This window comes from Heloderma suspectum, chromosome 1 (genome assembly GCF_057233095.1).
Source record: "Heloderma suspectum isolate Gila_16-S chromosome 1, 16-S_ref, whole genome shotgun sequence".
Taxonomy (NCBI): Eukaryota; Metazoa; Chordata; class Lepidosauria; order Squamata; family Helodermatidae; genus Heloderma; species Heloderma suspectum.
In genome coordinates this window covers 354,263,710-354,288,304 of record NC_139458.1, presented here as the reverse complement: position 1 = coordinate 354,288,304, position 24,595 = coordinate 354,263,710, and the positions used below count along the sequence as shown (strand labels likewise).

Genomic DNA, 24,595 nt, shown 5'->3' with positions numbered 1-24,595 from the left:
AATTGGTTTTTACCAGTGGTCACCCATATAGATGTACAGAAACCATGATAGCAATAGAGAGCAACTGAAACCAATACAAAGAAATAGGACACACCTGAGCTACTGCTGCCTCAAACTTGTTCAATATTTTAAATGGCCATCACAGAGGCTTACTGCATCTGGTACTGGAAGTAGTACATAGTTCTATCGTCCCTGAACATTGACCATGTAGGTTTGGGCTGATGGTACTGGAATCCAACAACATCTGGAGAGTCATAGATTTCCCCTCCTCTGATCTATTTCATAGTTAAATATCATTGACCAAGAAGCTGTCAAAGTCAGCAGGAATATGCTAGTTCTGAAATCCAGTTAGTTCCATGAAATTCCAGGTGCAGCCCAACTTTTAGAAAATAGCTACTGAAAAAGAAAAAAACTGCTAGGAACACCAGTTTTTCTATTACATTTTTATTTAATATGACTGACTTCAATAGTATTACAACTGTGAAACTGAGTATGGTAGCTTTCGCTGTAAGGGCAGAACTGCAGACTTTTTAAGCAGTATTTCTCAGCATCTTCTCATGAATTTCCAACTTATTCATATACTCTTTGAAGCTCTTTTAGTTCAACACCGCCCTCTGTCATAGCCTTTTCAAAACTTTGGACCTGTTTTTTTTTAAGAGAAAGCAATAAAGTCATAACTTTTAAACTATCACCTATATTAGTATTTTCAACATACAGAATGGTTTAGTTTTTCACATTTATCATCCCAATCCTTTGAGAGATCTTTCCCTTCTCTCCCCCCAAATACTGCATTTTTCATTCTATGGATTGTATCCAAAAATGTCCTTCTGCAAGATACCACCGGTGGATTGAATTTCCCCTTCCCTACTGCAGTCTTTCCCCCACCCCCCAGGCATGTCCCAAATCAGCTTCAAAGAGTTGGGGGATACTCCAGAGCAGATCTGGGAGCTGCAGGGATGAAGAGAAGGGAAACTCTTGCTGAATGCATGGAAGTCTGCTTGCATAACATTGGATTTAGCATGTTGTGCTGACAGTTAGCATCCCTATATAGACATGCTCCACAATGTGAAGCAGTACATTGAGGGGAACTACATGTCATCAGCTAATGCATTTAGCACTAGAGCCAGACCACAGCTCCATGCTAGAAATAAACTCATCTGTAGAAAGGACTGTGACAAAGGCTTGAAACATGGGATGAGCAGCATCCAGACTTTTTAGATTAATCAAAGTCTAAAACCTCCCAAAAGAATCAACTTGCCGAAGTGCCACGTTTTTCCCATGGAATTGTAGCCCCGAAGTCCACAAAGCTGATTCCTGCTTCAAGACAGCGTTGCGCTAGCACACGCCCCACGTTCATGCATGCTGTCACACCCGATGTATGATAAAGGTGCTTCTTTATGGCCCACTCTCGGGTGGAAGCAGAGACCACAATGTGACCACTGCAGTGCTCAACGTAAGCCTTCACGTGTCGCTGTGTTCGCTCAAGTCGCAATCTGAATTACAAGGCAAGAAAAATATCGAGTCATGATTTCATTTCAGGAATTCAAAATACTTTTCCATGAACAGTGACAGGTTTCCCTATAACTCCATTTTTAGTTGTCAGTCTTATGCCTCATACCTGGAACTCCCTCTAAGAACACCTGCTTGATACCAAGTTCTCTCCCTCTTTTCCTTCAAGCCTCAGCTCAAATGTCACAAACTGAAACAACCACGTAAAGACGAAAGGCTTGGATCCTAAGTTCCCATTAATGGGACACTGCGCAGGCAAAGCAGCCTAGGGTGAACCGCTGGTGGGAGCTCCAGATGGCACTTCGACTGGGGAGATGATGACATCAGGGGTGCTGCTGCACTGCCCGATGTCCTCAGGCCCATGGTGGGATGGGTGAGGGGTCATTTGGCTCCACACCAGATGTAGTTGCCCACCCCTATTAAGTACAGAGATCCACATGGCAGACGGCACAGAGGAGGAAGTCCAAGAAGAAGTCAAAAGCTGCAATCTTGCAGCAGCAGGGGAGGGGATGTAGCTTCTCGTAAGAAACCAACGTAGCTGTCCTTCCCCGACTCGGGCACTTGCACACTGTCATGCTCTGTGTGCTGCATCTTGGCAGGCTCATCCTCTAAAGAGAGGCCCTCGACTTCGCTAGGGGTCCAAAAGAGCAGAGCTGCACACTGTGGCATAAGAAACATTGAGCTGTTGGAAGCCATAAGAGGTGCAGAAAGGCTTCCAATTAGATGCATGGGCCTGTCAAGATACAGCATGGTGCAAGCTAAGTGGGGAGGCTACACTGGCCTCTTATGGGGGCCTGTTCTCCACCCTGCTATGCTTGCACGTGCCAGGATTGTAGGCAATAGGCAGAAACAGAGGATGAATTTGCATAGTGCAAAATGACCATGAAAGAGCCAACAGAGCAGAGGGGGTTTTTACAGTCAAGAGTCAAACAGAAATATAAGGACTAAAAGGTTGGTGTGCAAGATAAAGCAAAAAAGAGCCACTGCAGATACACAGGCAATACAAAAGGCTGAAATGACTGCAAAGTGGGATGAGGTTATTAGCATCGAATATAAGCCGGAAAACAAGTAGACCTTTGCAGATTAGGAGAATCTCATTAGAAAACAAAAGACAGCTTTGAACAAGAAGATATTGCTTCTTCATTGATAATAAGAACAGAAGATGCTCTCCAGATTTTTGCAGAGCTCTGCTATTCTTTACATTCTTACCTATGCCAATACTCTCGTGTTGGCCATGAGGTTTTCCAGCCTCGTTCCTTCCTTGCTACAGCCAACTGTTCCAAGTTACGTGGATTCCGGTTAGTAAAGTCAGGGGCAACAATCTCATTTTCTGTTGTATCCACTTCATCCTCAACAGAAGGTGTGGAATTGGGAACATTAGAACTAAATCTAATCACTGCAGCGGAATAAAGAAAAACTACTGAAATGTATATTTAAGAGATGTTGAGAACTCAGTGCCTAGACAGATTTTCAGTATAAAACATAGGACAATTTAACATCGCTTTAAGTAGCTTGAACTGTAGAGGCGCAAGTTTCCAGACATTTACCTGTATGCACAAATGAAAATTTAAGATAATCTATAGTCTATTGCTAAAGTGCTGGTGAGGGACAGTTGTTACAGCCTTCCAAAGGCACCCTGCCAGTCAAGATGCATCTTGGAATGAGGAGTGTGTATGTTCCACTGAAATCAGTGGGACATGTCTAAATAAATATGCTTACAATTATACCGTTAGGGAGCAACCCTGTGGCCCCTAGACATTGTCTGAGGAGCCATAGGGTATTAAGGATCCCCCCTCCAAGCTCAGAGACAGCACTCTGACCTCAGAAGGGAGAATCAGAGAGCTTCGGCTATTGGGCGGTATAGAAATGAAATAAATAAATAAATAAATCAGATATCCACCCCTCCCCTGCCCCCTTGCAGCCAGTGTGGAAAGATCTGCACTGGCTGTCCTACGAGGTCAGAAAAGCAACCTTGAAGAGGGGGAAAAGGGGGCGTTTCAGTGGGCAGGGAGGAGACAGGAGAGGCCAGGATACAAGCTATCCTGAGGGCTCTCCAGCCTCCTTCCCTCGCCCTCTGAAACACCTTGCTAGGCAAGCAAAAGCCTGTCTAGCAAAAAGTACAAGGCAGGAGGGCAGGGAGGCAAAGATCGCCTGCGCTGCTCCTTCTGCCTGGCATTGGATGAACAGAAGCTTCTGAGTGTGGGGTCATCCAATCATTGAGAGTGGAATTGATAGGATTGCACCCTTAATCTTGGCATATTTACAGTCTGATCCAAATGTGTTATTCCCACTGAGTTCACTTAATACACTCCATGTGTTCCTATTCACCAGGGACTATATTTGGCAAGTCATTGTCCCCATTTTGTCTTTTGGAGGGATTCTGGCGATGCCTCTAAAACATTTTGTTAGTTTGAGTTACTTACAGCCCAACTGTATATATGTCTACTCAGAAATAAATCCCATTAGCTTCAATGAGATTTACTCCAAAATAAATGGGTATAAGATCGCAGCCTAAGAGTTGCTGTTCTTCAGATTTCATCTCACTCCCTTGGGTGTCTAGAAGTTAAAACACAGCTAAGTCAAAATCCAAAGCACACGTAACTAGGGAGTAAGCCCCACTGAACACAGTGGGACTTACTTTGGAGTAAATAAGTATAGGATTACACCAAATGGATGTGTGAATAGAAGATGCATCTGGACTCTAGTACACATCACACGCATTAAATAAATGTACACACATGGACACATAACGCCAATGCATTGCTTCTCTCTATCACCCCATACCCACCTTTATGGATTATAAATGTTGATAAATGTGTTTCAGTTATTCTGTAAGTATCACAGGAAGAATAACTGTGGGACTGAACATTCTAGTTAACCACTGTCAACTGCACCTTATGCACCCTGCTCTAGAATACGATAGGGCAGCCAACTGCAAACTAAATTAACATGGAGAAAGAAATGTGTTTGATGGCTCCTTGAAACTAACATAAACACAAAATGGCATAGCCTTCAGCACTGTGTAGTTGTGGGCAGCTCAGGCAGTCCCTCAATGGGGTTTGCAAAAACAGGAGTGCTACAAATACAAACAGAACAAATGTTGAAGGGTGTGCGACTTCCTGGTGAGCATGCATGTTGCACAACTGTACGCAGTTTAATTCTCACAAATGTGCATATGATTGCATTCTTCAAAGGCAATCGTATAAAGTGGTCTGCACTAACCATTCTCTTTCTTCCCTTCTCCAAACATCTTGAAAAGAGCAGTTGTTCTAAAAGCCAGTGGCTGAGTCTTTATTCTTAAACAGACTCTCAATGGGATTTGCTCTCGAGAAAGCATGTTTAGGATCAGGCTGCTAGGATGCAACCTAAGTTATGGGAAAGTAAATTCAACAGAAGTAAATATATTTAGCAGAGTGCTATAAAAAAAAACCTCGCCTCCCGCTCACTTAAAGGGGAAGAGGGGTTGGTTGGTTTCTTTCTCTCATATTTGTTTCCCGCGTCTTTCCACCCAGACCCCAAACCCAGAGGTTCTGCACCTTGGCCAGCTTCTCGGAATCCCCTGGCTGCGATCCCCAGCTGCAAAACCGATCTCCTCAAAGCCGTCATGCCTGGAAAAACTCAGCAAGGGACCGCACCGCATCTACCAGAAAATGGGTAGCGCCATCTTTACTAAGGGAATCAGAGTGCTTCATTCCATCCGCATACAGAACTTGCCACCATTTCTATGCCGTTACAAGTCAAGGAAGGAACAGCGCATAATTCCGCCCTGGAACAAAATGGCGTCACCAAAGAAGGTTTATAAGCCTACTCTGATTGGTCTCCTCAAGTAATCCCGCCTTTCCTCTAGAAAGTTCCCGCAGCTCAACGGCGTTTCGAGACGAATGGATGTGACTATAGACTTGTCATCTTAGGCTAATAAACAGACCCGGTTTCTGCTTTTAATAGAACGGTTATTTTCTCCCCTCCCCCGGAAGGAATTATGATCGGTCCTTAGAAATCAATGGAAAAATCTAGGATTTTAGCGCAGCTGTGGTTGAACATCAGTATGTCCCTTTCAATAAAAAATTGCAGCAAAGACAGGATTGCCTATTCATTCTAACTATAATCTTATTTCGCCGGAGGGTGTTTTTTTGACTGGCTAGCTGGGGCATGCTGGGAGTTGTAGGACTTATTTCTGTCTGAATATGCATAGGATTTCGCCCTTAAAAGCGTAACTCGCGTCTTCAAGTCAGCAGAGCAAGAGGATTCCGCTTGCAACGGAGCTGCCGCAACCGGAGGGGTATTCCGCATGGAGAATTTTGTATCGGGAACCCAAGAACACTGGCTGTTGTAAGCTGTTCTTTCAGCCTCAGCTCCCTTAACCTGCATTACGGGAATAACGGACTGTGCTGGCAGTGGAATTTGCAGGGGCAGGACCATTGTTTTTGAAGAAGGTGATGATAATGATGATGATAAGCCACTGGATTTCTTAGGGCGCAGTCCTATGCATGTTTAGTCGGGCAAAGGTCCTACAACTCCCAGCATCCTTTTTTTCTCCCTAAATATGCACAGGCTTGCGTCCTAAATCGTCTCTCTCTTAAAGATCCAAGGCAACTTTGTTGTTGTTCAGTCGTGTCCGACTCTTCGTGACCCCATGGACCACAGCACGCCAGGCCTTCCTGTCCTGCGCTCCCTCCTGGAGTGTGCTCAAGTTCATATTCATTGCATCGGTGATGCTATCTAGCCATCCCATCCTCTGCCGTCCCCTTCTCCTTTTGCCTTCAGTCTTTCCCTGCATCAGGGTCTTTTCCAGGGAGTTTTCTCTTCGCAGTAGGTGGCCAAAATATTGGAGCTCTTACCAACTCTTAAAAACACACGAAATACAAAATGCTAGACACTCCCCCAAATGTGAATGTTTCGAAATAAGGTCTGAAAGAGAAAGCAGAAGCTCTTTTTGGGGGAGGGGGAAGCACCGAATCACAGCTACAGTAAAACCTTAAGATTTTTAGGACAGCTGCCGCTTCTGCTCCGCAGTTCAATGGCGTCTCTGCCATGAGAACCTGGAAACTGCCTATACAGACAATGAGATGCCTCTCTCAACTTCTTCTATCTCTGTGGATGTGACTGAGACCAACAGAAGAACAAAAAATGTTGATTCACATCCGGCACAGCCCTTTCTTCCGTCGCAACTTCAGCGGGGCGCTCTTGGGAAAGCCAGAATGCGCTTGCGCACTCAACGAACAAAGGGATGCGAGCAGAGCGCTTCCCCTCAGCCGTCTCCCACCAGTTGCCGAGTTTTCGGCGTTAGCCTTAGGCCAAAAAAGTGGTGGTGGTGCGGCCTTTACTCGAATATCACAAGCTTCCCTCAACAGTGATAAGCTGTGGGCAAGGCTCAGGCGAAAAAGAGCTTTTCTTATTAATGTAGAATTATTGAGGAGAGGGGTTGGGAGGCCGAGTTGATGAGACCATTCCAATCTCTTATTCAATCTAGGGGATTCTCCTCAACCCCGAGTAATCAGGCACTCCCGAGCCATTTTCTAGAATCTTCAGAGAACACATTCAACCGCCTCTCCCGTCTCACTTGTTGCTACGCAACGAGGGGGGAGAAGGAGGTTCATTTGTAGCCCGAGTTCCAATCACCATCAGCGACGCAATTTGATTAAGCTTCTACCAGACATTTGGATTGGTTAACTTTCTTTCTGCGTCATGGCTGCTGTCCTGCAGATCTCTCCCCCCGCCCCCCGCTCAAGCCATAGAACTATTAGCTTCCCAGCAGGCGCCATCTTGAGAGGCAGGGCTACCCAGAAGGCATTGCTTCGCTCCCAACACTCGGTGCCCGCGGTAGCGCGCGCACGTTGCCGCCTCGGTCTCTTTGTTCGGGAAAGATGGCGTTTGAGGGGCCTTTGGCGGTCTTTGGGGAGCGGAACACCGGGGAGAACGTCCGCACGCAGAATGGTAAAAACAAAACCGCCTCCTGGTCGTTTCGACCGCGCGGCCCGGCTTCCCTGGAGGCTGACGGCGCTTCCTCCCGCGCGTGGGGCCAGTCGGGCGCGCGTGCGCGAGATGAAATGGGGCGGCTTTTCGGTGCTTACGGCACGCGTGGCGGTCAGCACGGCGGGCGGAATGGGTAGCCGTTGGCAGTGGCGCCGGGATATAGAGGCGTCGTGTGGGTTACCCTAAAGGCAGCCAAATCGTTCTTCTTGACGCCCCCCCCCTTGGGGTGGAGGTGGGGAGAGGCGAAAAGAAGCCGCGGACTCCCATCGTGAGCAATGCACGATCCACCCGATCGGATCCTCCCTGCGCATGTCACACCCGTGCTGGAGAGCAGTGCAGGCTGTGGTCTTGTCGCAGCGTTGCAAATGTGCCTCCCAAAGTCTGTTCAGCATCCTTGAAATAAATCGCCCTTTCCCTGCGTGATGGAGCCTCTCGTTTCCAGTCAGCACCTCGTGTGAGTTGGCGGCAGAGTGACTGGGGTGGTGGAGCCCAGATCGCTTCCTTATATGGCGCTTGCGTCTTCGAGGTTTTCTGTTTCATTGCGTTATAGATTTGTAAGAAACCATACATGATCAGTAACAGGTTTAGAAATCTCATTGGCCCTTCCTGTAGGGAATACAATGGACAAATTGACTGGGAAATAATTTTTTAAATAAATTTGGTAGCTGAACTACAAAAAACCTAAAAAGTAATTTTTGGTTTCTTCTTCACACACTGCACAGTTAAACTGTGAAATTCATTATCAGGCGATACAGTGATGGCCATCAATTTGGATGGCTTTAAAAGGGAATTAGACAAATTAATGGAGCATAAGGCTATCAATGCCTACTGGTTCTGATGCCTATATGCTTCTAGTATCAGAGGCATTATGTCTTTGTATACCAGTTGCTGGGGAACATGAGCGGGAGGGGGCTATTGCAGTCATCTCCTGCTTCTGGGCTTCACACAGGCAGCTGGTTGGCCACTGGACAGATGGCTGGACTGGATGGACCCTTGGTCTGATCCAGCATTGCTCTTATGTTGCTGACTTCTAAAACATTAAATGTGGATGTACTTTTTAATATCAAATGTTCTCTATAATGGCATACTTTGGAGTTCTTCCAAAATAATGTACATACTCGCGGAGAATGCCAATTGTTTTGTGACAGGTTGATCTTATTCCCAAATAATGACACCAGTACCTAATTGTAACAATGTTAGCTTATATTAGGCTCACTGAAATCATATTGACTGTAAGAGATCTACCCCAATCATAAACTACTAAATAGGTTCTAATTTCAATGAAGCTGTCATTGGTGGATCTAGGATTTGGCAGCTATTTCTGTTTTACTAGCTAAAGATTGGTTTATTTAAGCTAAAGTATCACAGTACTTGTGGTCTGCTCCTTTTACACGTAATCATACAGGTCTATAGATCATGCAACTAGTAGAGAGAAAAACCTAAAAATTTCTACCTTTTTCACTAGGTCTTGCATCAGTATGTACATGCAGGCATCTTTTTGTGTAGTAGGTTTTATGGTAATGACATACTTGAAAGCATATTTGAAAGATTTTTATGGCAAATAATAAACTTAGTTATACCATTATAAACACCATTACACCTAAATCTGTTGAGTTGACAAACATAGCTATCACCCACCCACCCAACCTCAGTTATAAGATTATTTAGAATCTGTGCTACTATAGGAGTCAGTCCCTTCCCATTCTACTGCCACTTATTTGCTCTTCAAAGCAAGAGGCTATGCTTACGGGATAAAGAAAAGCGTGTTATGGTCTGAAGGAGAAGAACGTTATTGCCTTTTTTCTATATGAAATGGCAGAACATAACATTACAAAGACAGCAAATGTTAAATGTGTCACTTGTAGGACCACTTTATGTTGCATCCTGGTGTGCCCATCGATGTTGGGAACCTTCCCTTGATTCAGGGGACTACACGTAGGACATTTCTAATGGACCTGAGCCTACACAAGTAAATGGCTACACAAATAAGTTCTGCTAGTGCAGTCTATTTATTATGAGAAGGGTGGGTGGATCATTTGGGCAAGAGTCTATGAACAGAGGCCCTGGTTAATACTAGAGGTTCACTGTACAAAGCTTGTTTCCACACTCAACCACGGGTACAAACCATGCCAGGGTGCTCTGTGAACTAGTTAAATCTCAAGTCCTAACTGTTGGGTTTCTTAACGAGAACTATTTGCTTTCTTTAAAGGATTTTATTTAAGTAGATAGGTAGCTTTTAAAACCTGTGTCACTTAAAGTTATACTGTTAGGAAAAACTTGGCTCCTTTTTTTGAGGAAAATATGTGTGTTTTGTTGAAACAGTTATGGCTGCTGCTTCCATTGCCAATATTGTGAAGAGTTCTCTGGGCCCAGTTGGCTTGGATAAAATGTTGGTGGATGACATTGGTGTAAGTAGACATTATTTGCTATGCATAGTTTTTAAGAGGAAATCCTCCATTGCAACCAACTGATTTATGTTAAAGCAGAAAGTTGAGGTAAGTCTTTTAAGGAGCAATCCTATGGCCTCTAGACAGTGGCTAGATGGCCATAGGATATGTTGTTTCCGGGAAATGACCTCCCCGCACTTCCGCGCTGCCTTTGAATCAGTGCGGAACAGCCCTGTCCCCACACTCACAAGAGGAATGCAGAGCTTGGCCGGAGAGGGGTGTGGCTGGGGATGTTCTGGGGCAGGGAAGGCGGAAATGCCTGTACAACACATCCAGCATGTTGTACAGCAGCCTCCTTCCCCTGTCTGTGCTTCCGTGGCTAGTCAGCTGTAGTCCACTGTCTAGCCGAAAAAGCAGGGCAGGAGAAGAATGAAGGAGACGATCCCCTCCGTGCTTCTTCTGCCCTGCTTTGGATAGGCGGTCACCTCTGAGTTTGGAGGCGGCTGCCTGTCTAGATAGGATTGCTCCCTCAATTAAGTATTCAACCTTTACACAGGTGCAAATGGTTAGTGCCATGGAGGATAACCTTAAAATCTCAAGTATAACTGAGGATTTCATATTTTACAGCCTGATCCTATGCATATTTACCTGGAAGTAACTCCCATTGTTTTTGGGATTTACTCTCAAGTAAATGTGCATAGAAATGCAGCTTAATATTCTTATGTCAACATGTTTTTTAAACTTTTATTTTCATATTTATCTATCTTATATTATATGGAGTAATTCCATTTACCAGTCAAATAATTTGCATAATTTTTATCAGCAGCCAGGGCTTCATTTAAAAGAACGTTGGGATAAATAAACATGTTGATTTGAAAAACCATTCTCAGCAGCTTTGCACAGAAGTGCAAAATGCTCACTAGCCCACAAAAATATTACGAGATGCCTCTACTAGCTTTGGGGGCATTTTTTAAAAAGGGGCTGTTGGCAGTAGCAGCAATAAATCTAGGTTTCAACACTTTGGGTTACCACAGTGAGTGTGCTGCTGTAGTCTGGCAAGTTTGATAAACAACCCATTCTCCATTACAATTTTAAAGCTACACAGGTGGGCAGGGAGTAGTCTCAAGAGCTGTGCAGTGATTCCTGCTCCTTTCCCTACCCCCTGCACCTCCTGCATTGGAAAGACGGCTGGGGTTCTTTGGCTGCTATGTGGCTAAATTGTCTGAAGCACATTGGCTATGCAGGGCCAAAGTAGTAAGCTCCCCACCACTCTTTGGTGTTTTGGAGCAAAAGATGGGTTTGGGCTGCTGCTTGCTGGGTGGGAGTGCTTTGAGTGCTGTCACCATCAGTCAAACCAGCACTCTCCTTGTCTCACTTTGCTACAGGAAAAGGGGTGGGGGATATCTCAGGCTGCTGCTTGGCAGTAGTACTCCAAGCTCTTCCACCAAGGATCAGCCAAAATTGGCACACTCCGTGACTGCCTTTACCACAAGAAAGGTTGACCGGGGTGGAGTGGGGTGCTTCCTTGGCTGTTGTTGGGCAGAGGCAACTGGCATCTGCCAAGCAGGCAGATGGGTAGTAACCTGGAAGCCACAATTTCTAGCTTGGCTAATCCCTTGCCATACCAGGAGTATATATCCTACCACCCTTAATGCCCATTCCCTTATATGTTTACTCAGACGTGTTGTGGTCTTAACTATTGAAATGAAGTAGCAGGAATGTGAACGGCTGATTAACATAAAAGGACTGGGAGATGGATATCTATAGGTGTACAATTAAAAACAGTAGGAGTTTAATATGATCAGCAGTCTGTTCTTGCTCAGAGGCAGCTGTCACTTGCTGTTGGCTGGGATTGGATTGTTAATATCATGACTATTACTTACTGTTTTCACTGAAATTATGTATTTCATTTTCATAATAAATGTTAAGCTGCATGAGTAATTTTTGCGTGTTTGGAATACTAGGATGTGACCATTACTAATGATGGTGCAACCATTCTGAAGTTGCTGGAGGTAGAGCATCCTGCTGCAAAGGTTCTGTGTGAACTAGCAGAACTACAAGACAAAGAAGTTGGAGATGGGACCACCTCTGTGGTATGTTTATGTATATGTAGACTCAAGTGCACTGCAGCAAGGATTGTGAGGTGGGGGCGCACGTTACTGTCTTTGCTGTCATCTTTGAAATCTAAGCAGCATTAATTCTTTTTAAAACCTTTGTTTCATACATAAGATTATCAGCTCATATAAAATTAGTTTGTCTCTATTTCAAAAATGAAAACTGAAGTATGATCCACAGACCCATTGAGCCCAAGTACTAGGCGTAATGCTGGCTTAAGTCTGTGGTTAAAATTCAGCGGCCAACATGTTTGTGTGTTGGGGCCATGAATATATTCTTTCAGTAACATATAAAAGAAAATTCAGTTGATAATACCTTTAGACAGGTCATAATAAATCCACTTACAAGAAGGTTTACCAGTTAAACTGGAGGAGAAACTTTCCCATTTGACTACCGCTTATTTGCACTACAAAATAAGTGGCTATGCTTATGGGATAAAGAAATGACTGCCAAAGTCTGAAGGAGAAGACTGACAATATCTTTTTCCTATATGAAATGGCAGAACATGGTATTGGATAACAACGTTTGGCATCCTTATAGCTTCGATTCAAAGAAAGCATGCAGTTACGCTTTTCTGTTTTAAAGGTGCAGTTATCTCTTGCAAGTTGATGTACGGTGGAGTAGGCAACCTGGTGCCCTCCAAATATTTTGAACTACCATAAGCCTCAGCCATCATGGGCAGTGGGAATTGTAGTCTAAAACATCTGGAGGGCATCATGTTGCCTTCCCCTGAGGTAAAGTGATGGTGCAGTTAAAGGATGGAGCACTTTTGGGACCGCCTTGGCTATTTTGAACTGACAGATCTGCCTCTGCGCTTCATGGGCACTTGTATACTCTCTCCCATGCTCTAAAAGACATTCTTTTTTTCTCTTCATGTACACAGTGACTTAACACAAAGGGGTCAGGTTTTGACACCGACACAGGAACAAGCCTTTTTGTTTCTAACCCCCCGTTTTGGTAGTAGCCAGCAGAAGGAAACAGAGGGGAACATAAGAACCTTACATTCCTCTCTCATAAGAAAGCAAAAACAAAATGGGGCCATTATTCCGCCCCTCAGCAATCAGAAGTAGCAGCTAAGATTTGCTTGGGAAAGTATTCTCCCGTTGTTAAAGTGGTGTCTGCCTCAGCAACAGGACCAACAGATCAGTTCGGGCACCAGCCCAGTAGCTTCTGATTCTGTTTCTGTAGCCAGGACCATCTCATGATCTCATCTACCCCAAACATTGAATCCTTGGAAGCCTCTTTGAGCCTGCCCATAGACATCTGGCTCCATTGGTTCTTATTCATTTGTTGTTAGAATTAGACCAAAATCAGGATGGGAGACAATGAATAGGGTTACTGGTGCTGTTTAAAGTTGTCAAATGGGCCTGGAGACAAGCTATATATCCTCTCTGTAGTAAGTTGTAAGTACTAGTGTTGTAATACTTAATAGAATACTTTTTTCTTCCCTTCATTGGAGAGAAGTCTTCTGTCTTTCTCCTTCAGTGGAGGAAGGTATCTCTGCATGGGTTACGTCTCCCACCTGCTCCAGTAGGCAGAGCCATTCAGATTAGCCTGAATGGAGAGAGTCCCCACCCAATTTCCAGTCCTACTGCCTCCAAGACAAGGGCATTTGCTGACCTCCATGTGTTCCTGCATCATGATCTACAGGCTTTTAATCTTCTCTGCTTTGCCCCCCCCCCACTCCCAACTAGCCATGTATGTGTGCTTTTGACCATATATGTGTGCCTTTTAAAGTGGAGATATCCAGTACAATGTCCCTACCCCTCACAGCTGTTAGGCGCTCTCAAGTGCTTACCTCCTTCTCAGATGAGGAGTTTGAAGCTGCAGACCTGGAGTCGCAGCTCAGCTCCTGGGCTGTGCAAGGAGGAAGGATGCAGGTCCCATGCACTGAAAGACGCTCCTCCATGAAAGCTGCTGCCATTTGCAGTGATAGAGAGGAGGGCCCAGGTGGATCAGTGACTCTGCTGGGCAGGTTGGCTTTGCTAGGCCAGCATGAAACTCACTCAGGCATTGGGCAAAGAACCTTGGAAAGAACACGAAGCCTAGTAAGCATCGATCAAAAAGGGTGTGAGTCATGGACCTTTGGTCTTCACCCCCAAGGAAGTTCAGAGAGTCTATTTTTCTCCTTTAATCCTTCTTACCTGGGGAAGAAAGTATTTAAAATGTGGGCGGAGAACCTCTTTTGGCCAAGGGCTGGATTGCCACCCGGAAAACCTCCCAGGAGTTTCATGTCGGGAATGAGTGTGGCCACAGCCCAAAGTGACCATGGCCACCGCGTTCTCATTCTCCTACAGGCCTGCACCCTGTCCTAGGGGAATCATGGCTCACTCTACATGCAGAGTGGCTACCTCAGCAGCTCTAGGCACTAACACCTTTGTTGGGGACATCTGTATGGCAGTCATTTGTTGTCCGTGTTCATTAGACACTACAGTCTGGAGACGCTAGCTTCTTCTGAGGCTTCTTTCAGTGAGCCTTGTCTTTTTCTTCACTGGTCAAGATCCTGAAATAATGTGCAGACTTAATCCATTTGGGGGATATATAAGGCTAATTGGAATGGCCCTGCCTACCATAGTGAGCAGGAGGAGTAAGTCATGTAAGGATAACTTCTGTCCACTGAAGAGAAAGAACTTGCCATGGTAGGACCAACATTCTTTTCTCACTGGGTGTTTATGCCTTGAACACACAGAATTGCTTATATATTACTAGATCATATATCTTTTCTTTCTAATAGGTAATTATTGCTGCAGAGCTGTTGAAAAATGCAGATGAGTTGGTTAAACAGAAAATTCATCCCACATCTGTCATTAGTGGATATCGTCTTGCTTGCAAGTAAGAAATCTTTCCAGCAGCAATATCTGTACTGGCAAGCAGTGCGAGGCTTCCCTAATACCTGTATTTTAATTTAAGATGTAAAGTGTAGGGCAATCTGTTATTTTTCCTTACTGATACAATGTGCTTAAAACATTGATGGTCCAGTTAATGGCATCCACTGTCAGAAACGAGATAGTTGGCATCCAGTTAGAAAGACTTTTGGGTGGTGGCACCCCATCTTTGGAAGGATGCCCCTTTCAGGACGGCGTGTCTGGTACCCACTTTTCAGCACTTTGTGAAGACTTCTATTTTTCCAGGCTTTTAAACATTTGGATATAGCAATCCACTATATCAGTTACACTTTGGGCATGGGGAGATACACTGCTGCTAGACTGGTGGAATGACCTCTGTATCCTATGTGTGCTCAGCCACAGAGGGGAAAATGCAGTACTTGTAAAATCCCAAAGTGGCAGATACATGCCCAGCATCCACGGAAACATTGCCGATGTCCACCAGTCAGACTGCCAGCGATGACATACAGACAAGGAGCCAGTGAGTGTGATGGGATGCGTCATACTTTCCTGCATCATTCACAACGCACACAGATCAGGCACAAAGATGCCACAGTGCTCCACCTGCACGAGCTTCAGTGGCACAGGTAGCAATGACCCTGCTACTGCTAGTCCCCAGGCATCCCTCCGAGCAGGAGTTCGAGTCCCCTTATGCTGTTCACAAGCACTGTTTTGGAGCACATCACACAAAAGGTAGGAAGGGGAGCCCTCACAATACAGCACCTCAACAGCTGCCTTGGCAGAAGGCTAGTTAAAAACACACATTCCTTCCTGGGGCAAGGGTTCAAGACCTACGAAGGGAAGAAAAGACTCTTGCCAAGTGGCCAAAGGGAGGGGCCAGGACTCACTACAGGAAGAGTCACAACCTTACACTGACAGCAGCAACCTCCAGTGGCTCAGTGCATAGGGTTGGGAAGCAGGAGACATGAGTTCAAGCCCACCAGGTGGGGGTGGTAAAAAACCAGTTATGTCAGGCAAAAGAGAGGGAGCTCCCTTGACTCCAACCCACAGTGCAGACGCTATAGGGCAGTTCCTTAATCACTCAGCCTGAGCAGCAGGTAGGAGTTAGACATGTCATGGGGTATTTGTTCTCCCCCAGCCTGGACCCAGATCATACTAGCATGTGTGAAAGGGCTTCCTATCAACTATTCCTTAGCAACAAAGAAACAAGATGTGGCAGAGTCAAAGCCTTTATAAAAAAGCATCTGGAATGGAGTGGATCCTGAAAGGAGAAGACAGGTGTGTGCGGTTGCCAACCCACCGGCAGGGCTCCTGTGCCTTGAACAGTGGCTTGACAGACAGCAGAGCAGCAGGTGTGGTGTCCCTCATGGCACCAGCTCTGTGCTAGGAACACTCACCTGTTGCTTAACTGCCAGACATGGAGCTTTCAAGGATGCAGGAGCCTGTTTCTTTTACAGAGGAACATCCAGGAGCATCTTGGTTACTCCTTTTGGTGATGGTGTGAGCCATGTGGGCTTCAAGGCCCTTCTGGTAGAGGCATTGCTAGGTACTTAATAGATCCAGGGCACAGGCCCATGACAAACGCATGTGAATATGCTTATATTTATTTGTTAAGAGGTGTGCACCGACCCCCTGCTTCGATTCGGTGTTAACGGATTTGGCCTATAGTTCCAGTATTTGGGAAACCTTTGGCTGCCAGATAACAACCTGTAGCTGATCAATACACTTCAAACAAAGCATACACCAAAAATTGTTTTAGGTGGGTTCAATTTTAGTTCTATACTGCATTAGTAAAGAAAAACTTTTTTGATCCATTTTTCATTTTTCTTAGAAATATACTTGTAGCATCACATCAGAGTATAACTTCCATAAAGTAACATAATCATGTTTTTGTTAAGCAGAGCTTTACTAAAGATTCTTAGTTCTTGATAGTTTAACAAGAGATAGAATTTCCTAAATATTTAGTGTTCTTAGACTTCTAGTCTTCAAAGCTTAAAAAGGAATAAGTACTGAGTTCCCATTCAAAACTGAATAGGCTATTCAGCTGACAGGTACACAGGTCTGGAGAACTTTCTAATAAGAAGCTCCTGCATTCTAAAATCAGCACATATTTATAAATTTTTTATATAGAAATTGCCTCATAGCTAATATTATTTATCATAGATTAGGGCTCACAGTCGTAATTATCTCATTGTTATTAAACACATTCCTAAAAAAATTAAAACATACAAAAAAGGCTTAGACGTACACCTGTCAGGCTACATACGACCAATTTTGAATTATATCTTTGAGAAGATAACTCCTTTAAACATAAGTCTATACTTTTTTCTAAATATTTGTATGTCAAGCTTTTTGATGTGTATATGTCGCACAATATTTTTTTGCTCATTAATTGATAAGTGAAAACTTTTAAGTACACTTTTGACCTGGAATAATACAGTTTCACACCTGATAATTATTCAAATAACTTTCTGGCCCAAGTGATGATAGGGCTTTAACTCAGCATTTTCTCTATGGATACTGTCCAGGTCAACTTGACCATTATTATTTATGCCAGTTACTCAGAATTCATTGTGAACCTGCTTGTGTCTTTATGTATCTTCTCTTTAATACAATTACTACTTTTTACTTATTTACATTTTAAAATTCTTATTTATTAAACATTTGGCATTTGCATTTCATAATAAGACATTTTATATTTTAAGAGAGGCGGACTAGTGTTTTTTCTATAGTCTTCCCAGCAGGTCCAATCAGCTATTTCCTAAAAATTCAAAAGATCAGACCCTGATTCGGCATTTCAGAAAACATCCCACTTCTGCTTGGACCACTCTGGAGTCCATCCACTTTAACGTAATACTGAACCTAAGTCAAGTTTTGAAAACCAAGGCTTTGTGCTTCCTGTTGACTATCATAGGATTTTTTTAAAAAAAATCTTGTTTCTCTTGGTCTGAATGGGATGACAGTTGCAGGGATAGTAGCCCCTTAGGAGGGGATTATGCCTGCCCAGTGTCAGAAAAATAGGTGCAGGGTTTTTTTTGTGTGCTACGTGCCTTTATATTTTGATTTTCTTTTAAAGGGAACTGCCACTAATCTTTTTATTTTTTTGGCAGAATTGGATGAAAATTTCAGGATTAGTTGCCCTAACTGACGGAATCATGTCTGCTACATTACAGAATGATAGCCGGAGGAATTTCTGTTCAAGAGCAGCCTTGACATTTTGAGAGTTAGGGCTAAGGTTATTAAAGATGGTCCACAAGGAATGAGAGGTCATATTTATCTCCCAGTGTTCCTTGTGGACCATCGTTCTGAAAATACAGACAGCCTAGAGCTGTCCCTAAGTAAGAAACCAGAAAAGGTTTTGAAGGATAAGTGTTAGTGGTTCATGTGGAAGGGACGTTCTCCAATTTGAGGGTGTGGGAAATGATTTGCTTCCCCTTTGCTTCACCCACATGTTTTTTTAATAAATGTGTATGAAAATGGCACAGGTCATGGAAGTATACCCAGGCAAGAAAGCTGCAAAATTTCAGAAGGATAGGGGTAGGGAATTATGGTGCTTGAAATCTAGTTTAAGGCTTTTTCATGATGAAGCGTGCTGGCACTGGAAGAATGGTGATCTCATGGTCCCATCCTTGTTGTTGTTGTTCAGTCGTTCAGTCGTGTCCGACTCTTCGTGACCCCATGGACCATAGCACGCCAGGCCTTCCTGTCCTGCACTCTCTCCCGGAGCGTGCTCAAGTTCATATTCATTGCATCCGTGATGCTATCTAGCCATCTCATCCTCTGCCGTCCCCTTCTCCTTTTGCCTTCAGTCTTTCCCAGCATCAGGGTCTTTTCCAGAGAGTTTTCTCTTCGCATTAGGTGGCCAAAATATTGGAGCTTCAGCTTCATTATCTGTCCTTCCAATGAGCACTCAGGGTTGATTTCCTTTAGGATGGACTGATTTGACCTCCTTGCAGTCCAGGGGACTCGTAAGAGTCTTCTCCAGCACCACAGTTCGAAAGCAACTGTGGTCGATGGGAAAGCATGGTCCCATCCTTGCCCACCCCGAAAGCACAGTGGTGGGAAACTGTGGTAAAATGTGCCCTAGTATTGGAAGGTTGACCTGTCAGTAACTCATCCACACTCCCTCCGGCAGCACTTAGAGAACCTAAACCAAAATATGTTATTTCAAGGCATTAAATCTGCCCTATTCTGCTGGGGCTTCGGACTTTATCTGAATTCAGTGCATATATTTGCATGCAAATTTAGAATTACTAAAATTTATTTACATTTTGCCAATTTAGCAGTGAAATAAAGAGTGCCTTTGAGCATATGCAGAATGCTTTTTTCTCATGACTGAGGACTTACAGCCTCCCACTTCCCATTCTGTTCCCCTCCACACAATAGTCTTCTTCCATCCCCTAGCAACTCATTATAAAAACAGATTTTTTGTTTTGTGCAACTCTCTTCTAACTCCTCATTATGCGCAAGCTCTCATTGTCTCCTACTCCCCATAACTTAATTTGTGCCAAGCCTTCACCAGGATTCAGCTAAGGAGTCTGTTTTCAAAACTAGGGCTAAGTTGCAAGGAAACCCCGAGCATGTACTAAATGCTTTTCCCTCATCACTAAAGCTAGAGTCCATGCAAACAGAAAAAACAAAAACAACAAAACATGCATAGGATTGGGTTGAAAGAGTAGTCAGTTCAGTGGATGGGAATTGGGTGGACTTTTTATTATGCATGCAGTACTATGCTCACAACTCAGTACTTATTTCTGTGTAAACACTCAGTTCAGGCTGCATAACCTCCCTATGAAAGTAACTTGGGCTGGAATCCTGTGTATGCTTTCCTGGGAGTAAGCCCCATTGAACATAATGGGACTTAGTTCTGAGCATGCGTAGAATTCTGTAAGTGAGCAGGATATCTCTCCTCCATGCCCCAAAATTTAATACCTATTTGTACTAAAGCTTTCAGTTCATAGGAACATAGGAAGCTGCCTTATACCCCAGGGTTTCAGGCAGGATTCTTTACTAGCCCTGCCTGGAAATAGGTAGGGGAGTAAACCTGGGACCTTCTGCATGCAAAGCAGGTGGTCTGCCACTGAGTGTCAGCCCTTCCTGTTGCTGGATAATGGCAACTGACAAAACAACCCTCAGATTCCTTCCTCTGCAATTACGTGAACCTACTTTTCTCAATGACTTGAATGTGGAGGAGGAGAAAAATAAATTATCTTGTCTGTATAGAATCAAATACAGATCAGAACATCTCTTGCCAACCACGCTCCCTTCTTGAGAATTCCACAAGATGTGCTCTGGATGGAATAAACTGGAAAAAAAAACAGGGTAGGGAGGGAAGAAGAGGAAAATGACAACGGTGATTGGAAATTGGGGGTGGGGGAGAGAATTCCCCAAGCCATGTGGCTCCTTTCAGAGGGGTAGCACTTCAGAGGAATTTTGGAGGGTGTGTGAGTTGCGCATACTTAAATTAACTTCATGAGGTAAGGAGGCTGAGGGCTTCCTTGCTTTTTAAAAAACTATAAAAACTTATTTAAAAGCCGCAACACTTCCAGGATTATGACAGTACACAGTCCTAACTCTCCTTTTGAAATAATCTGCTGCCTCACACTACATGGGAGAAATAAAAGTGGAGGGGAAGAAAGAAATTTGTGAAGGCTAAATAAATCCTGTGCTGAAGCTACTGAACTTCTGCAGAAGCCAGTTTGGGGCAGTAAAACAAGATGCTGTGTGAAATATTAGTATTTCACAAAGAGCTCTTCCTGCCTTCCCCCTCCCTCTTCAAAGTTTCATAGCACACAAGCTCCCAGCAATGGGCATATTAGAGAAGAAAGGTAGGGAGAGAGAAAGAAAACACTGTGGAAGGAAAGGTGGCAGTCTCCCCTCTAGTTTAAAAGGCAGGTGCCTTCATGATACTGTCCCTATTGGTTTGCTAAGGGAGTGAGTCATAAGGTCTTCTAGCAACTGCAAGGTTGCTGAGTTCAGAGGGAAGAAGCATGCTTGTATGAAAGCAGATAGCAGCACTGGGGCAGCAATCCCAGGTACGTGCCCAAGTGTGCCCGCTATAACAACACCCATGCCTCCCTAGCTCCCCAAATGGCCATGCCTCTTCCCCCGGCCCCACCCCCTTTCCCCCAACCACCAATCCTTTTGTGGTTTCTGTTCAGTTTTTTCCTGTTCTAAAAGGTTGACATGCCTTTCCTAATGCTTAGTTACTGGCAATGAGGGCTTTAATCTACAGTATGCTGGTATTTTTTGTATATTTGGCCTCACTGAGCACTGGACTGCAGCCCCCAAAAGCTTCTCCAAAATGAAATTTGCCCCTCAGGCTGAAAGACGTTCCCCACCCCTATCCTAGGTGGTCCACTGATGTATCTGTCATGGCAGTGGTGTATCTTGCACTCCGCCAGCATAGCAAGGCTACCACCACATCCTGTGATCCCTCAGCTGGTGTAATGAATATAGCATGGTTCTGCAAAATTGCTAATATATAAGGTTTTAATTTTTATGCTGCTGTCATAAAAGTTGGATATTATGCTATACTGTGTTTTTAAAAATTCTAAATGTTTTGTAATATATTTATTGTTTATATATTTAAAGCTTTATATGCCCTGGGAGTGCTGATTGGCTATTGCAAGCAGGGTGTACATTTCAGAAATAAATATTTTTTTCAGCTTTTATACCACTTACAAGAATATGAAGTACTGTATCCTTAACATGTGATTAAAATAACTTCTATAAATAGGCAAAGCATTGAGAATATTAAAAATAAAATTCTAATAGCCTGAAAAAATACTTTTTCTGTTCAACAGGGAGGCAGTTCGTTACATCAACGAGAATCTGGTTATTAACTCAGATGAGCTGGGCAAGGATTGCCTTATTAATGCAGCTAAAACATCAATGTCTTCTAAAATCATAGGAATGTATCCTTTCAGTTCACAATGAAAAATTGGGACATAGTTTCCCGAGAATACCATGTTTTGAGCATTGCCTTTTGGAGAAAAAAATGGTTTTCCGTTTTTAGATTTATGGGGCAATTGCATGAGGGACAGTTAAATCCTAGTGTATTGACTTAGAATGTCTTTTCAGATAACTGACATCTGTAAAATGACATCAGTATTTGCTATTATGAAGCCCTCTTCTGAAGATTTGTAATGTCCTCTTAATGTGAACCATGAAGTAAATTTAATGCACCTGTCCATACTCACCTTAACAGTGTTCTTACAGTGACAGTGACTTCTTTGCCAACATGGTAGTGGATGCAGCACTTGCAGTTAAGTACACAGATCAAAAGGGGCAAGCACATTATCCCATCAACTCCATTAATGTTTTGAAGGCACATGGTCGCAGTCAGAAAGAGAGCATTCTTGTAAATGGCTATGCATTGAACTGTGTCGTGGGTTCCCAAGGTAAGTTCAAGAGCTTATTCAACAAAGGAGTATAGTGATTCCAGAGTTGTGTCAGAAGTTAGCAGCAAAGATAAACATACACTCTCTCTTCCTCTCTCTATTTAAGAAATCTTAAAGTATTAGTAGCTATATTCAACAACAACAGTTCTGTCTAAAATGAAATTGTGAAATATTTGGGGAAGGGGAGGGGCTAGAATTCACTTATGGAACTTACTAGAAAGAGGTTTAAAATGTGCAGAATGCACCTGGCCCTATTCTGTTTAAGAACACAATCATATAACCACTTACCAGTAGTAAGCCCCACTGAACTCAGAGTTATTTCTGGATAGATATGAATAGGATTGCACTGAAAAGGTGTATCAGCCACAGTGTGAGTCATCTGATTTGGCCTAGAGGACATGTAAACGGGGTTTCAGGAAAAGAAATCACTGGTGAACTTGCTTAGAAGTAATAGCACAAGTATTCTCAACTTGAAACATTTTAAATTTTTCAGATGTTAAATTGTTTTTTAATAAAGAATCTTGGGCATGTTTTTCCCTCTGTTTTTCTTTTAGGTATGCCCAAGAGAATAGTTAATGCAAAAATTGCATGTCTTGACTTCAGCCTACAAAAGACTAAAATGAAGCTTGGTGTTCAGGTGGTGGTCACAGACCCAGAGAAACTGGACCAGATTAGGCAGAGGTATACTTTGGGGAGTCTTTTGAACTAAAATTATAGAATGCATCAGTTTGACATTTGTACCAGACATGCATATAATTAATGAAATTAAGAGCTTGTCATCTTAATTAGATATCAAAACATGCTAAAAAGAACCAGGATAATATATGATATAAGAATTATAGTTGGTCTGTTTCAAATTGTATCCTTGCTTAGCTGTAGAAGAGTCAGCATAATTCAAGCTGGTTATAAAGAAGATTATAAGGTTATAAAGAGAGCCAGTGTAGAGTAGTGGTGAGAGTGACAGACTGGGCGCTGGGAGATCCGGGTTCTAGTCCCCACTTGGCCATGGAAGCTCACTGGGTGACTTTGGGCCAGTCACAGACTCTCAGCCCAACCTACCTCACAGGGTTGTTGTTGTGAGGATACAACGGAGAGGAGGAGGATAATGTAAGCTGCCTTGGGTTCCTTGCAAGAGGAAAAAAGGCGGGATATAAATGCAAAAATAAATAAAGAAGAGCAATGAACTTGTTTTAATTTTACTCCTAAGTCTTAGTGTGTGGACCTAAGCTCATCCCTAACTTGAGAGAGATCTAAATCAGTTTATCCTTCTCCTTCCTTTCTCTATCACAGCATTGAAGGGTGGGATCTAAATCAAATAAATATAAATAAATAGCTGGCAGTGAGGGCATCTCCCTTTCCTCTCCGGGATAGGGGGACTGAGCTCTTACCCAGGGGGAATTAGCAGAAATCTGTACATAACATGTGAAAGCAGAGTCATGGTGACATAGGTGGATTTGGTGCCAAAGTTAAGTAATTTTGAGATGCTCTGTTGAACATGTACAGTTGTGGCTACAAATTGTTTGGAAGTAGGAGATACTTTGACCTGGACCAGTATTTGGGGAACAGATAGTTCATCTAGGACAGTGGCATTCAGACTTCCTGCTTTAGGGGAACCCTTTTCTTATCCATTTATCTGATAAGGAACCTCTGGATGTTGCAGAGGATTCTGGGTCATTATTTATGGCACATACTACTTCATGTGGGGCATTGACCAGGTATATTAGGCCTTACCCGTTGCTTTGTGTGAACTATGTACACAATTAGAACATGCTATTTTTTTGGTTGCCCATCTCCAGAGGAAGATCAATAATGGTAGCCAAACAATCTTTTAGGGAAGCTTATCCACCATTGCTAATATTTTCATTGTGGATCCCTTGATAAATTTCCAAAGGATTCCCCTATTCCCTAGAATTGAGTGGGGTGAGGGATGATAATAGAAATTTTAACTGCAGCATTTTGTATGAAATACCTATGAATACAGTATTTTTCTTTGGGAGGGAATAGGACATGCATTACATCACAGTTAGCTGTCTGGTGTGCTCTGCCCTGTGAAATCTAACTTTCCAACCATTACATTCAGATATATAGCTTTACTACTAATCTCAAATTTGAGTTTAAGTTTCTGTTTAACTATCCATGCCTGCTATCTTATACAGGGAGGCTGACATCACTAAAGAGAAAATTCAGAAGATCCTGGTTACAGGCGCAAATGTTATTCTAACCACTGGTGGCATTGATGATATGTGTCTGAAATACTTTGCGGATGCTGGTGCCATGGCAGTACGCAGAGTTCTAAAGAGAGACCTTAAACGCATTGCTAAGGCTTCTGGAGGTAATTACAGAAATCTTCCATGCTAAATCT

The 24,595-nt window shown here is 43.4% G+C and overlaps 2 protein-coding genes, 1 long non-coding RNA gene and 2 other non-coding genes across 8 annotated transcripts in view; 4 read left to right on the top strand and 1 right to left on the bottom strand.

Annotated features, from left to right (window-relative positions):
• Positions 1-428: 428 nt before the first annotated feature.
• MRPL18 (mitochondrial ribosomal protein L18) lies at positions 429-5,257 on the bottom strand. Of its 3 annotated transcripts, XM_084827947.1 has the most exons (5): positions 5,046-5,257; positions 4,732-4,874; positions 2,719-2,905; positions 1,259-1,493; positions 429-642 (listed from the first exon to the last, which is right to left on the bottom strand). In XM_084827947.1, the coding sequence occupies exons 1-5, from the start codon at positions 5,147-5,149 to the stop codon at positions 571-573; spliced, it is 741 nt and encodes a 246-aa protein (XP_084684073.1). In that variant the 5' UTR covers positions 5,150-5,257; the 3' UTR covers positions 429-570. The 3 variants fall into 3 exon arrangements, with proteins under 3 accessions (XP_084684073.1, XP_084684074.1, XP_084684075.1); XM_084827948.1 differs by lacking the exon at positions 4,732-4,874; XM_084827949.1 differs by lacking the exon at positions 4,732-4,874 and having other exon boundaries at positions 2,719-2,851.
• A 2,099-nt stretch (positions 5,258-7,356) lies between these two features.
• Positions 7,357-24,595, top strand: part of TCP1 (t-complex 1) — a 19,748-nt gene continuing 2,509 nt past the window's right edge. Inside the window, exons 1-8 of one of the 2 annotated variants that reach the window (XM_084827943.1) lie at positions 7,357-7,443; positions 9,805-9,890; positions 11,834-11,962; positions 14,719-14,816; positions 21,637-21,747; positions 22,052-22,233; positions 22,788-22,914; positions 24,390-24,565. In XM_084827943.1, coding sequence (XP_084684069.1) covers positions 7,374-7,443; positions 9,805-9,890; positions 11,834-11,962; positions 14,719-14,816; positions 21,637-21,747; positions 22,052-22,233; positions 22,788-22,914; positions 24,390-24,565 — 979 coding nt within the window. In that variant the 5' untranslated portion in view covers positions 7,357-7,373. Of the gene's footprint in view, positions 7,937-9,804; positions 9,891-11,833; positions 11,963-14,718; positions 14,817-21,636; positions 21,748-22,051; positions 22,234-22,787; positions 22,915-24,389; positions 24,566-24,595 lie in introns of both variants that reach the window. The other variant, XM_084827944.1, reaches the window with a different exon arrangement.
• On the top strand, positions 9,178-9,312 carry LOC146359702 (small nucleolar RNA SNORA29). The gene has a single exon (XR_014787064.1). It is a non-coding gene; the product is annotated as a small nucleolar RNA SNORA29 (small nucleolar RNA).
• On the top strand, positions 12,363-12,497 carry LOC146359701 (small nucleolar RNA SNORA29). Its single transcript, XR_014787063.1, has one exon. It is a non-coding gene; the product is annotated as a small nucleolar RNA SNORA29 (small nucleolar RNA).
• Positions 16,588-19,555, top strand: LOC146359700 (uncharacterized). Its single transcript, XR_014786749.1, has 2 exons — positions 16,588-18,450; positions 18,853-19,555. It is a non-coding gene; the product is annotated as an uncharacterized LOC146359700 (long non-coding RNA).

Excerpts from the sequence above, each read along its gene's own strand:
- MRPL18 (XM_084827947.1), bottom strand. The coding sequence starts at position 5,149 with ATGCGGTGCGGTCCCTTGCTGAGTTTTTCCAGGCATGACGGCTTTGAG. Across the intron at positions 2,906-4,731 it reads AGAAGGGAAGAAAGAGAATG|TGATTAGATTTAGTTCTAAT; the intron begins GTTAGTGCAGAC and ends ATTCCGCTGCAG. Across the intron at positions 643-1,258 it reads GGGAAAAACGTGGCACTTCG|GTCCAAAGTTTTGAAAAGGC; the intron begins GCAAGTTGATTC and ends AAAAAAAAACAG.